The sequence below is a fragment of the Phascolarctos cinereus genome, unplaced genomic scaffold (assembly GCF_003287225.1).
Source record: "Phascolarctos cinereus isolate Bilbo 61053 unplaced genomic scaffold, phaCin_HiC Scaffold_5;HRSCAF=322, whole genome shotgun sequence".
Classification (NCBI taxonomy): Eukaryota; Metazoa; Chordata; class Mammalia; order Diprotodontia; family Phascolarctidae; genus Phascolarctos; species Phascolarctos cinereus.
Window position 1 is genome coordinate 135,758,922 of NW_027555958.1, and position 14,318 is coordinate 135,773,239.

A 14,318-nucleotide genomic window follows, 5' to 3' on the forward strand; every position below is an offset into this window, starting at 1 on the left:
AGCCAGGCTTTGCATACTGGTCTACTTGGCTCCAAGGCCAGTACACTACACTTCTGCCACCCATTGAGTGTATGGAGAGGATTAATATAAGATAATGCTGCCTCAGCAAGGGGGTATCAAGATTATTTTAGCAGACAAAAGTGGGCCAGCAAAGATTTTTGAAGGGGAAAGACAAGACCCTATCCAAGTTTTTCCCTACTAATCAATCCCCTCAAATTCAGAAGCCTTATGATCTGGAGTCAAGGGCTGTTAATGTTAATTGTTATTATTATTGTTATTATTATTGTTATTGTCTGGTCCAACTTTTTGAAAACCCCATTGGAGTTTCTTTGGCAAAGACACTGGCGTAGTTTGCCATTTCCTTCTCCAGCTCATTTTACAGATGAGGAAACTGAGGCAAACAAGGTTAAGTTGACTTGCCCAGGGTCACAGAGCTAGTAAGTGTCTGAGGTTAGATTTGAATTGACAAAAATGAGTCTTCTTGACTCCAGGCCCACTCTGCCCACTGTGCCACCTTGCTGCCTGCAGAGTCAGGAGACTTAGGTTCAAATCCTGGTTCCAAAATTTAATTTTGATGACAGAAAACGTACTGGATTTCAAATCAGAGAACTAGATTTCAAATCCTGTGTGAGCTTGGACAAGTCATGATATCTCTGGTCCAGAGTTTCTTCATTTGTAAAATGAAGCATTTCTACTAGAAAGACTTCTCAGTTTACTCCTGATTCTAACTTATGAAGCTATGAACCATGGCCCTGACATTGTTTGACTTTCACGACTATGGACAAGCATAGATTGCCCCTGCTTATGAAGCTTCAGTTGCTCCTTGTTACCTTTCGGATAAAACATGAATTGTAATTTGACCCTTCACAATCTGTCCCTAGCTTCCCTTTCCAGGCTTGGTTGCATGATGCTTCCCCTCATAAACTGGTGACTTGCTAGCCAAACTGGTTTTCTTGCCACTCATTATACATGATATTTCAACTCTCACAGCATAGGCTGTCCCCTATATCTAGAACATTCTCCCTCCACACCTGCAAACAGTGGGACTCCTGGCTCCCATCAAAGCTCAGTGGATTTGCCACCTCCTTCAAAAGGCCTTTCAGGAATTCTCCACTTCTTAGTATGCTTGAATCACTGCATATTTTATATATATCCTAAATCGACTTATCTACAAATTCTTGATCTCCCTAGGGGAATAAGTTCTAAGAGATCAGGTTTTTGTAAGCCCCTAACCTAGAACAGTGATTGACAAATAATATATATGCTGAATATATGATAGTGATATGCATTATAATTAATCAAGCATATCTACATAAAGTCTGACAGCACTTCTCCAGATTACTAGGGAGTATGGAAATAAACCTAGGACAGCAAAATTTGTAGAAAGACTTACTGAAGCCTTGGTTTTTTCTGTAAATGTTCACCTTCAGTAATAATCATACCCAATGGTATATGAATGGGATGTCCTAGTGAAGACTTCTCAGTGTAATTAAGGTAATGAGTTCAGAAGTTAGTATGAGAAATGAACTCTCAGAAGTGAAGGCTCTTCAAAGGGTCAAATAATTCTTGATTATTACTTTCAAAATCCTCCCCCACTTAGACCCTGTTTTTAAGCACTTAACAGAAAGAATAAGCCCTGCCCCACCCCCAACCTGAGCTTCCGGCCTCTTTCCTTGTCTTTGAATTTCAGGCCTGGAATGTAAGCCTCACCTCCCAGTTAAGAGGATAGGAAGAAGTCTGTCTGTCTCCTCCTCTCTCTCTCTCTCTGTTCTCTGTCTGTCTCTCTGTCTCTCTCTCTCTCTCTCTCTCTCTCTCTCTCTCTCTCTCTCTCTCTCTCTCTCTCTCCTCTCCTCTCCTCTCCTCTCTCTCCCCCCCCCACCTATATCGAAGAAGCAGGCAGCCATCTTGCGAGATTGTAATAAGGGTAACCTTTACTTTCCACCTTGAGAAGTCTCTGAGTTTAATTTGGGTTTGGGTCGCTGTCCCACACATATAGAATCTTCAAATACTGCATTAGCACTTCAGGCTTTCAAACACCTGGCTGCTACACTTTCCCCTTTGCCCTTTACTTCCTACAGGTCCAGGTAAACTTTATCTTTCCTTTCCCCAAAAGAGGAATTGTTGACCTCAAGCATAGTTCACTAGAAGCCATGATTCTACTAAATCCCTAAAATCAAGGAGTGATTAGCTCTTTTATGCTGAAAATTTACATCTTTAAATTCCAAAAAAGAGTGTCATTTCAACCAGGTCTAGAAAAGAAACTTCTGAGGGCAAGGGAACCTCACTTATCTGAATTCTGTTTTCTTCCCCAGGACCTAGTACCGTGGTTGGCACGGAACAGCTGCTCAGTACATTTTTACAGCACAGTGCAGTAATGAAACAAAAGGAGCAGCTAACACTTGGGAAATCATCAGAGACACTTTCTTGTTACATCTGTCATTCACTGAAGTTGGGAAACCCATTGTCTTAACTACAGAGTAGCTGAGTCACAGGAGCTTGGTAGCCAGAGACAGGTATGTGCCCCAGCATATTACAGAAGAATAATCACTTGCTTAGAGACAAAATTGTTTGCTTCATGCTAACTATTGCACACGCTTAAGAGTCAGCTACTTCCACGAAAAAGCCAAGTCTTTCCGGGGGAGTTTCATTTTTGGAAGAGTTCCGGGATGCTGGGGGTGGAGAAACATCTAGATCTTTGAGTCATTAAACTAAGATAACATAACAAACAGCAGCATTTAAAGCAATCCAGAGTAGGACTGAAAGAAAGCAGGCCTGTGCACGGGCCAGCCCCATGTGAGATCACTGGGAGGTGTGCATTTTCACCAATTTTTCCTTGTTCCCTGTGGAACTTTAGAGTAAGAGGAAGAAAAATCTCTAGCTTTCGTTTTCCAGAAAGGTTAAGGGGCACCTCGGCTTCCAAGCAGCCAAAGGTAATGAAACGAGTGGTTGCGCAGGTAAAAACAAAGAAAGATTAAGAGTTGACCACTCGGGTGTTTGGTGCTCACTCTGACCAGAGGCAGTTTTGTTTGACCGACAGTTTCCCTTGAGCTGGATTTGGGAGAGCGGATCCCAAAGCAGCTGCTGCCCCCTCACATTCTCACTGTCCGCCCTTAGGGTAAGCAGGCTTGCAGACGGGGGCAGCCTCACCCCAACATGCTTTTACCCTCCTCCCTCCCCACATACTTTTATCCTTCCCCCTCCTTTAGTCTTTCCTTCCTGCCTTTTCTCTCCACCCAAACTTTAGACAACTCAAAAGTGCTTTCCCTCCCCCTACGGCTAAAATGAAAGCAGGGATTTATCTAAAGACTGCAGCGTCTGTGCTCCCATTCCTTGCAGTTTTCCATAGCCAGCCTCTAGGGAGGGATGGCAGAGCACTTACCGACCGCAGGGTCCTGAATTCGGGCTGCAGGGGCAGAGTTCCCGACTGGGAGAACAAAGGCAGAACAGAAATACAAGTGGCTCACTAGGCAGCATGCCCAGGAGAGCGCGCCCCTCAGCTCCATAACCCAGGCCAGGCGCTCTGTCTAGAGCCTGCCCAGGAAGCTTGAGCTGTCTGGGGCGGTTAAGCTCAGGCCCCAGGTCAGCCCCCGGGGGGTGGGGTGGGAAAAGGAGGCGTTTGCTGGAGGCTCTGGGTGAGCCTGTCACGTGTGGCCGGAGTGGCGTAGTTAAAAGCTGAGCAGCTTAACCCCGGGAGCTACCGTCTGCCTTGTGTGTTCTGACTCCAACTCCTCTGCTCCAAGGTCTTTTTCTGCATTAGCGAGTATCCCCTCTCCTGCTGCCAGAAGTTCGGGCCGTGAGAATCTCTTCAAACTCATCAACGTCTGTCCACACAAGCATTTGATTTTACTATGTGCTGGACACTGTGTTCAATTCTGGGGACAGAACGAAATGGGGAAACAAGGTGCTCACTCTCAAACAGCTCATTCTAATGAGACGATGTGCAGAAAAAATTAAAAACCAAAAAACTATTTACCAATATATATCCATCTAAATGCCTTTTTTCTGTGAATTGTTTGAAATTCTTTAGGGGGAAAAAAACTTGCAACCCTTTATGCACCTCCTGGCCTTTGAAAACTGGCTAAAATGTAGGCTTGGGATGGAGTGTCTTGGATCTTTGCTGTTCTGTATTTAAGAGTTGTAAGAAGATTCATAATGAGGGTAGTAGGTTTTCTTTCTCCCTAAAAACCCTTTGAGACAAGTTAGCTATCTTAGTTTCATAGGGGTGCGAATAGCCTTTGATTAGTCTTGTGCATTTGGTGACTGTTTCATGGTGAGGCTGAAAAGTCCTAAATACAAGCTCCTCCTACATGTAATTATCAGAATGTGGAAAATCATTAGGGGAAGAAAGCACCTTCTTCTTTTCTTACTGTCAGAAAACTCTTCCAGGAAAGTGCATTCATTTCCCACTAAGGAAAACATTCTTTTTTTTCCTCTGTGTAATCTCATGAGTATTGTATGCGACCAGTGAATGGGGCTTTGAATGGGAAACCAAAGCTTCACAGTCCTGTGTTTCAAGGCCAGCCAGGGACATGCTGAAACAACATTCAAAATTATAAAAAGTACCAAACTGCTTTCTCACTATAAGGTAAAAATGGTACTCAGAAAATCTCAGCTCAGAAAAGAAGCTTTGGAGTTAAAGGTGTGTGTGTGGGAAAACATCTGAGCAATAAAGGCTAGGCGAGAGAAAAGAAATAAATGACAATTTTCAGGGCAGCAAAATAAGGGAGTATATATTGATTGATAGCTAAAATTCTAGTCCGAAGAGTAAACAAACAAATAGAGAAGAAAAGATTGAATTGGGATAGATGGCTTTTGAACCATCATTAATGTCATTTAGAAATAAATCGAGGATGTTATTTCATGTGCAATTCTCCGAGATAAGCCAATATAATACTGCCTGAAATCTATGAGACACAGTATATATGTACAAAATGAATATTCATCCATAAAATGCATAATTAAAATAGTATAGAATATCCTGTGGCTTCTTTCCTATCTCTTTCATACTCACCAGTCTATAACTCTCTTGTCTATCTAACCTAATCGTACTCATGGTACACACATTTATAAATTATAGATCTATATTTCTCTCCAGGGGGTTTAGAGGGACAGTGGCTGAATTGTTATCGAGAACAAACACGAGATGGTATCCTGTCTTCCGGTAGCCTGGATTAGGGAATGACTGCTCTGTGTTGCAACACATATTTTTAGTATAGTCTTTACCTTTTTGACCTTGGTGACATAGAAATGACTTCTATGTCAACTTGCCTTTGGTATTTGCCATTTGTCATTGCTGTTCTTACAGTAAATACCTACATCAATAACATACAAAGAAATTAGCTTCTTGACATGCTTAGAGACAATGTGGTATGGTAGAAAGGTCAGTAAAAGTAGAATAACTAGATTAAAGTCCTGAGTCTCTTTCCTTACCTCTGTCCCATTTACTGGGTTTGTGACTATAGGTAAGTCATACTCTTTGAGAATCAGTTTTCTCATGTCTAAAAATGGGGATAATAATATTGTTTTTCATTCTCAAAGAGAACCAATGACATCACAAGGGTGATGTCTTGATTTGCAACTGGATTTAAGTGAGGCAGAGCTGTTGAAAGTCATCAGCCTCACTGTCTCCTCCAGAGTCATCAAAGTCCAATGGCAAGACAAAAGTCAAGATGACTAGCCCAGGATGCAGTGAGTGACCTTGGCCTCAAGGAATCATGTTAGGGAAAAGGGATACACATAGCTTATTCAGCTCCTCAGTGTGTTGGGTAAAGGAAACAAGCGCGAAAAGAAAACTATTACTTTTGAATAAAATGGATTCATAGCAAAAGAAAGACATATATAAAACAAGCAGAAAAGTAAACCAAAGTAATTGCAGGTGGTAACACTGAGTCTAACATTAGCAACATCAGACAGAAACAAAGAATTTTAAGTTTGTCTTGGTAACAGAGATTGCAACATTTGAGAAGACAATTTTTCAGTCGTTAACAATCTGAGGGGGAGGAAAAGAAAAGAAGAGCTTCCAAAGGCTAATCTCTGAGAGAGGAACAAAATACATGGCTTGGATTCAGAACAACTTCAAAAAGGCTACAAAGAAAGCTAGGGAGTCCTGGGAATGTTTACCTCAAAACAGTAAACTCTATTAAGAGATTCTTTTACGTAAGAGATCCAAGAACAAATATTTTTATAAGACACGGAAATACTGGAAAAACAACAGTCAGAAGGAAAATCATAATGTGCTGATGAGACGCTATAAAACACTCACCATCTTGTGAAAACTATATTATTCCTAGGAAAGTAATTTGCCACCTTCGGTGGAATGAAAACAAAGCATAGGTTGTTTTTTTTTCCCAGTCTAGATCTCTCATTGCATTGATATGGGTAATTCCCAGTATGGAAACTCTCCTCACCAATCTAGACCAGCAAGTCCTCTTTAATTTATGCTCCAAAAGAAATGCCTGGAGCACTAAGATTAAAATAATTTTCCATGGACGCACAGCCAACACAACCCAGGTCATCCTGACTCCTAAACTAGACCTCTACCCACTTTGCTTTATACTTACATTGCTTTGCATACAGTAGGGGCTTAATGTTAGGTGAATCGAACTGAATCTTACCATCCATACCACAAAAAAGGGCACGTGGGCTAACCTAGTTTATTACCTCCCAATTTTAAGTTATTTCTTCATTATGGATTTATGTTCCTCTAAAGATAACGGACTATAATTCTAACCTGTAAGTACAGATAATTCATATCTGAAAAGGTGTTGGGATCCAATTTCCTTAAAGTTCTTAACAATGAGTTTACAGGGCATTAAAAGGACAGCCTCCTCTCCGTTTCTATGGATAGCAAGGCCTGTAATCCACTGACCAAAGTGGCCTCAAGTTAGCAGTCCCTGCTTCCTCTATTACCTCACTCCTATGGTCTAGCTGCACTGAGGCAATGCCATAGGGCACAGCTAAGCCATAGGAAATGACTTCCCTGAACAGCCAGGCCTCTAATCTTCTGGCCCAAGGATTGTCCAAGGAGGACCCAAGGATTGCACACAATGCCCCAAGTCATCTTGTCATGACCAATATTTCTGATAAATCTGATGTAACAGTCACTGCTACAGCTGCTCTAGCTCCTCCACTGCCTCTCTGCGCAGCTGAAGAAGGGTCTCCAGGACTCTGGCTGTTAGGCATAGTATGTACTACTGAATACACAAGGATGCTATGAGAAAGTGTTTTGTAAATTGTTAAGGGCTATATAAATGTGTGCCATTGTTTCTATGTAAACAGGGTAAGATTTGAGGAAGAAAGTACTTAGTAATAGCATGTAAGGAGAGAGAGCAGGAAAATTGCCAACATTAGCTATTTTAAATTCAAATCCTGTCACCAATGCCACCCTTTCTAGCTTAGCTTTTCTTTCCATCCCATTTAGCAGTCCCCCAAGAGGGAAAAGAAGTTTTCATCCTTTACTCCATGAAACAAATACATCCATTGTCATGGAAATCATTGTCATTATTATAAAATCCAACTCCATTTCAAGAAGCCCAAGTGCCAGCTTTGCATCTCTATAAAAAGAGGTGGGAAACAAATATTACACATAAGCATATCATAAGACAGATCTGAGTTGATCATTTTTCAGGAAGGGTTTAGAAATGACATGTCAGGATATGGTATGGCAAACATCATCTGACTGACTCATTTCAGGCCTTATAACAGAGTCCCAACACAGTATTTGGAGAGCTGTAGGGATTCCTTCCCCAGGCAGTCTCTGTCTCACCAGACAGTAAATTGATTGTATGTAGTTATTTTCATTCATGTTAATTCAAGATATCTATCAGATTTTTAAATTATCCCACTAGACATCATTGTCACCAAAGTAATTCAGCATCTTACTAAGACTATCCATAATACTTTGAGATAAAAGTTTTCAAATATTTCTAAATATAAATTTAAATGGATTTGGAGTGGCTATACTCATTGAAATGGAAATATTTTTTTTTCAGATCACACAGAAGTTTCCTAAGAAATCAGAAGGACAGTAAATTAAAATCCTGCAATTTTTTTTTTGCTCTAGAAATCAGGTCAGATAGTGTTATTTTTTTTTAAAAAGAGTTTGTGAACTTGTGTGTTTATATATACACAGATAGATACATACATATGTATATATGTGTAGATAGATAGATAGATAGACAGACAGATGTTATTTCAATTGAACTGATTTCCTCTGTAACCCTATGTATTTTATTTTATCCATTTAAAAACATTGTTCTGAGAAGGCATCCTTGGGCTTCACCAGACTGCCAAAGAAGTCCATGACACAAAAAAGGTTTTCAAATTTAAATCTTAACTGAAAAGTTTTCTCTCTATTCCAGTTTATTTTTGTATAGGTTATAAATATGAAAATTTCATTTTGATTCTTTAGACTGTATTAAAGCATAGTTTTAACAACCCAAGATAGTAGGTGTGTCTTGTCCCCTGCAAAGTGGGCCTAATTTTCAGAAGTACCTTATTATATTCTCATCTATAATTTGGCATTGACTCTAAGAATAGTGTTACAACAAAGCTTCAGTGTACTTAATTGGGCTTTTTTTTTTGGCATTCTGCACAAAGAGACTCTAAGAACTTATAAAAGGCTAATTTATTATAAGCTTCCCTAACGCCTACCTCCCAGCCAAAGTACTTCCATTAATTCACAAAGCTGCATGTATTTCTAACATGTTATCTTTATTTGACTTAAATTTCCCCCACAAATCACAAAAAAAAATTATTTATTTTTCTTTTGTAAAAAATATGGTTCCAAGACCATGCAAAGTTTTTCTAAGTATTCAATTTACAACAAATGGGATAACTGACTTGAACAGCATTTTTAAAAGGCTCATCACCTTCCAGGTCACAGTGGCATACACATCAGTAGTATGGTGGTACTCATATCAGAGTGACAGAAAAAAACAAAAACTTTTCTTAGAGTATTCATCTGGACAGGGGACCATCATGATGCTGTTTATGCCTTCTCATAGTGACGAACAGCCACCACATCTCCAAAGCTGAGAGTCTAGAATATTAAAATATAAATAAGTCTTTAAATTCAGGAAAAAAACATATCAGTGGTGTTTTTTTTTAAATATTTTAAACTGTAGCTTAAATTATCTGGAGCCTTAAAATTCAGATCCTTGAAAATTTGCCTGAATATTCAGGGATTGTTTCTCCTACTTTTTTTTAAAGATCATATATAGTTCTAAATATTTCATTAATATACATATTATAAGTCTCTATGGACAAAGTGAATTGATAAATCTTGGCAGGAGAACCAGGTCAAACCAGGAAACTTAATTACACTTTAAATGATCAAAGTAATAATAGCTTGTACTGAATATTACCACTAGAAAATGTTTGAGGCAGGATTTGAAATTAGGTCACCCTGATGACAACTCTGTTGCTCTGTCCCTTTTATCATACTGTCTAACTGAGGGAACCTAAGCTCTGAGCCTGATGAATCTAGATGATTTTTTTCAGCTGTCTGTAAGGAAATTAGTGGTAGTTTAGGATTCATTCTTCATAAAGGAAAAAAAACCATCTGAATGTAGAACTCTTATACTGGTTTGCAAAGCATAATTTCCTAAGTTTGGTGTCACTGAAGTTTTGGCAGATTTTGAACACAGCCAGTCAAAACTTATCTGAATAAAGATGTAGTCTTTGGAATACCTGGACACAAATCCACCAGGTGAATGTACAATCCTTTGCATTTGATGGTGGAATCCAGGGGTAGGACTACAAATATGGTCGAAGTAGTCCAAATTATTGACCTGCATTTTCTAGCATATGGATGTCAAATAAAAAAAAATTGGTGTTTATATGCTTTGCCAAACTGTTTCCTTTACGATTTATCATTTCACATACAAGTACAAATAACATGACATCTGCATGACTTCAGTGTGTCATTGTCTTCCATCAATTTTTCTTTGATTAGTTTTCTTGAAATTTGGTTTATAATTCATCACTGACCACAGTTGAACCTTTATTTAAAACAAGTATGAGGGAGAAACATATTGGAATTGGAGTCAAAAGAGTGAACATTTACTACCTGATTCATTCTGGGCAAGTTACATGATCAGTTCAGGAAATTACTTCGATTTTCTAATGTGTGAAATGGACCTGATGATATTGCATTGCTTGCCAGTGTATATGAAGTGTTTTCTACTTTGCTTAAATAGCATTATATAAATCTAGGCTACTATGGTGGGGGTTGGGAGTTGGAGGTGAGTGGGAGGGGAAGTGGGATCTCAAATATGTTATCTGTCTATGGTTAATGTTTTCTAGGTAAATGCTCTCTTAGGTAAGGGGAAAAATCTAGTTCCTAGTACATTTTTTTTTCTTTTCCCTTTCCCTTACCTTCTACACTCAGCAAGGTAATGAGCTTTTGCATTTCATTGCAAAATAATGATGGTTTGAGTGTTCAGAGCTTATTATTCAAATAGCACAAACCTTTATGTAATGAACTCTTTTCTGATTCTTTTTTTAATGTTTAAAAAACTGCAAAGAATGAATGAGTTCCCTCAAATATATGAGTGACATCAAAATGTCATTGCCCTACATTACACAATAAGTTTCCCAAAGTAGGCGGGTCAAAATATTATGTCATTTTTTATACTAAAAAACCATTTCTGTTCAACTTAATTAGTTGAGGAAATTAAGTTTGAAAATTAGTTTTCATTTATTTGGCTAGCATATACTTTTATCTTTTCATTACTGAAAATATTGAATATCAATACTTTAAAAATCATACAAATGTTCTAAATATATATTAGTGATAATATTTTCTTGCTACTCATCAATTGGATATGTAAACTTTTGTTTTTGAAATTTAATTTATGAAGTTTCTTATTCTTCTAGTTATAAAATGATTACGATCTCTTTCATATTTTCATAGTTCATTATTTATTTCATTTGAGGTTTAGACACTCCTTTCTACCAAAGTCCTTTTTCTTACACATTGTAACAATTGCCAAAAGAGGAAATTTGCTATACTTAATATACAGCACAACTGACTTCTCGTATACTACCCTATCTCCTGCATTTCAAACAGTAGTTATGGGAGAATTTCTTTTTACACACACTAATGTGTTTTTGCTACTCATGTTGCATATCATAAACCAAATGATTCTAGGCAGAATGCATTGTTCTTACTCACCATGACCATTTTGCCATCCTTGATTTCTCTTACAAAGTTTGTCTCTTTGCCATCCCATTTCTGAACATGAACTAGCTTGTCGCCATCTAGGCTCACAACAGACTGAAGAATAAAAACACAACAGAAATAAGACAACAATAAAATGGTTAAGATTTAAGCCTAGAAGGAAGTGACACAGTTCTTAATTTCTCTTTAAAGGAAATCTATGTGAAAACAACTTGAACAACTGACTGGCCTTATGGTAAGAGCCCATTCTGTGGTTGGTATCACCATTGCTATATTATAATTAACTATAACAATTATATCATTAAAACACAAATTATACAACTTCTCTATTATTAATCATTTTATTAGAGTGAATATCTTAGTTCAAAATTCAATGCCTTCATTATCAGAAATTAAAATTTCATACCAAAACAAATAATCATTTGTCTCTATGCCGTTTGCACTTAAATGAAGCCTTGAAATGAAACAAATTTTATAGTATTGCTCATCTAATCTTCTCAAAGAGGTTAGGAGGAATGCATGCTCCCTTCTTTTCAGTGTACACTTCAGACTTTGCATTGTTTGAGGAATGCAGCTGAAGTAGAAAATGAAGGGAAAGAATGGGATATAGCTTTAATGGAATGGGTGAATTTGAACTAGAGATAGAACTGAAAATAGATTATGGATCAGCAAGGTTGATCTAACACCCCAAGCACCAGCAGTAGGACAGAAGTCTTCCCAATAGAAAATGGCTTCTTTCAGGGCTCCTTACCACTGAATTGAAATCCCCCACAGAAAGAAATAGATGAGGAGATTTTAAACACAGAATTTCAAAGTTGATACTTTAGCGTGTATCTAATTCAACACATACCTTGAAAAGAATTTCAGAGAGATAGATGGGGACAAGAGAGAGAGAGAGAGAGAGAGAGATACATGGATGACCAGAGGTCATCCAGCCTCTTCTGGAAGACTCCCATAATGGGGAAATTCCCACTTCCAAGGCTGTCCATTCCATTTTTTATCTCTCCTTTTGAAAAAGTTATTTTCCTGACATGCTAAAGCTTAAATTTCCCTTTTAACAACATCACCCTGGTTCTTCCTTTTCTGGGAAGAAGTTGAATTACTTACTTTGCAGTTCCTATCATCTGGAGTTGTTTCATCAAATTCTTCTCCCAAATGGAAGCTGATTTCTGTGTTCTTGAAGGTACTCTGAGTTCTGATCACCACTTTGTCCCCTTCTTGACTGATTATCACTGTTGGTTTAGTCACATTCCCCACCTGCCTAGTGGCAAAGCCCACTCCTACAGCACCAACGAGAAACAATACTAGTCACTCTCAAGACTAAAACCTATTGGGCTTCCAATGAGAGCTTGCACTAAGAGACAACTTTCAAAGCCTTTCCTTGTTTTTCCTATTTCCTCCCATTCCCACCCCCCCCACTCCCAAAGCTTATCTTGGAAATCAAGGCATCCTAAGGCACAATCAGATATTTAGCCATGTAACATGATTTTATCTGCCAAAATAACCGAAACTCTGATGAAAAGAAGATAAAATCAAAATATCTGCAAACTCTTTTTAGTCTCAAGTGGTAAACACAACCCAATCAGAAGAGTTCAGGCTTAGGAAGCGAGGGGAGAGATAATAAAGGCTGCATTTACATCATCTCGGTCCTTTAATCTGCTGGAAAAAGCATATTCTCAGAATTGAAGACCTGGGTTCTGCCTTTAAAAAAAAAAACTTCCACCATAACAGTTGAAAAAGGAATCAGAAAACCACACACATACATACTGTGGTTTTCAGAAAGAGTTAGTCCTGTCTTTTACCTACCTAGTGCTTTCATGTATTCATCAAAATTATGGCTGTCAGTCAGCTTCCAGGTAGCACAGAAAGCCTCCACCATTCTCCTTTTTCTTCTTCTTCTTCCTCTCTCTCTCTCTCTCTCTCTTCAGACAACTGAGAAGATCTGCCTGATTTTCCTGGCCCTATGATTTAGAAAATGCCCCTGCACTTCAGCTCCAGCTTCTTATTTGAAGAAGAGGCGGGCAAAGAGCAAGGATTAGAGCTGAAATCCCCACCCCTCCTCTGTCCCTCTTTCTAGGAGCCTGGAGATGGGGAGGGGGAATGGAATCGAGGAGCAAGGGGCCCAATCCTCTTTGTGATTGGCTCAGGCCACTGGGTCAGCAGAGTAGGGCAGGCACCACCCACCCTGCACACTGCAGCCCTTATCCCTGATGGGGCTAGGCAGGGGAGGACTTCTTATGGCTGGGGGGAGGGGAAGGAAGCAAGAAATGAGAGGGGGTCTTTCAGGTTTAGGTTGAAATTTTGGCAATAGTAACTCAAGGCTGTGAGAAGGAAAAAGAAAAACTCACAATAGGATATTCAGATTGATTTCCGTTGAACGTGAAGATGGTGACAAATGAAAGCCCCATGAAGAAAATTACAGTAATGCCAAGTTTTTTAAACCAAAGAATGTTGAAGACTCTCTCTCTCTCTCTCTCTCTCTCTCTCTCTCTCTCTCTCTCTCTCTCTCTCTCTCTCTCTCTCAAAATATTGGGGAAAAAAGACCTTTATCTAATCCTGGTTTAATTTTATTTTATCTCATATTTGACAGAGAAAGTCTCTCAAATATGAGATAAAATAAAGTTAAACCAGGAGGGAATAAAGGGCCTTTTTTCCCCTATTTGATGCATGTTTCCCTGCCTGGGTATCAATGAGCTAAAGCTATTTTGACACCCTCCCAGCACAAAGCAAGCAGATTTTAGAGCTCTCATTGTCCTTAGCAAGAATAGGAGAGCCAGATTGCAATAAGAAAGCAGCCAAGAAAGGGTAAGATGAGGATTCATTACCAGGAAAAAAAAGGAAATGAGAACTATCTGGGTAGAGAAAAGTGGGCTACTTTTCCTTCTTTCCCCAGATTATATAGTAGAAAGTGTCTAGAAATAGCTGGCCAGGATATCTGAATGATTAGCATTTTTAAAGACTGAGCCCTCACATGCCTGCACTATAGGACCCTATGGTTTCTCTAGGGCTACCAATCTAAGCCAGCATAGTAAGGAGAGCAGAAGTTAAAGAAACTAGCTATTGCATGGGTGTCTGCTTCCAAGTGTGGCCTTCCCCATGCCCTTATTCATGTAGAGTGTAACTGAAATGGATGTGT

At 38.9% G+C, this 14,318-nt stretch overlaps 2 protein-coding genes across 2 annotated transcripts in view; both read right to left on the reverse strand.

Moving 5' to 3' along the window:
• Positions 1–3,726, reverse strand: part of SMPDL3A (sphingomyelin phosphodiesterase acid like 3A) — a 32,952-nt gene extending 29,226 nt beyond the window's left edge. Inside the window, exon 1 of the mRNA XM_020986970.2 lies at positions 3,380–3,726. Within this exon, the coding sequence (XP_020842629.1) occupies positions 3,380–3,503 (124 nt within the window). The 5' untranslated portion in view covers positions 3,504–3,726. The remainder of the gene's footprint in view (positions 1–3,379) is intronic.
• A 4,965-nt stretch (positions 3,727–8,691) lies between these two features.
• Positions 8,692–13,263, reverse strand: FABP7 (fatty acid binding protein 7). Its single transcript, XM_020987174.2, has 4 exons — positions 12,989–13,263; positions 12,290–12,462; positions 11,177–11,278; positions 8,692–9,040 (listed from the first exon to the last, which is right to left on the reverse strand). Exons 1-4 carry the CDS (start codon positions 13,059–13,061, stop codon positions 8,990–8,992), a joined length of 399 nt encoding a protein of 132 aa, XP_020842833.1. The 5' UTR covers positions 13,062–13,263; the 3' UTR covers positions 8,692–8,989.
• Positions 13,264–14,318: the final 1,055 nt, after the last annotated feature.

What these genes read in the sequence shown, in the direction of transcription:
- FABP7 (XM_020987174.2), bottom strand. Translation starts at nt 13,061, where the DNA reads ATGGTGGAGGCTTTCTGTGCTACCTGGAAGCTGACTGACAGCCATAAT. An exon ending in TGAATACATGAAAGCACTAG is followed by an intron (nt 12,463 to 12,988) that starts GTAGGTAAAAGA and finishes TTGGTGCTGTAG; the next exon opens with GAGTGGGCTTTGCCACTAGG. An exon ending in CAGATGATAGGAACTGCAAA is followed by an intron (nt 11,279 to 12,289) that starts GTAAGTAATTCA and finishes TTTATTCTTCAG; the next exon opens with TCTGTTGTGAGCCTAGATGG.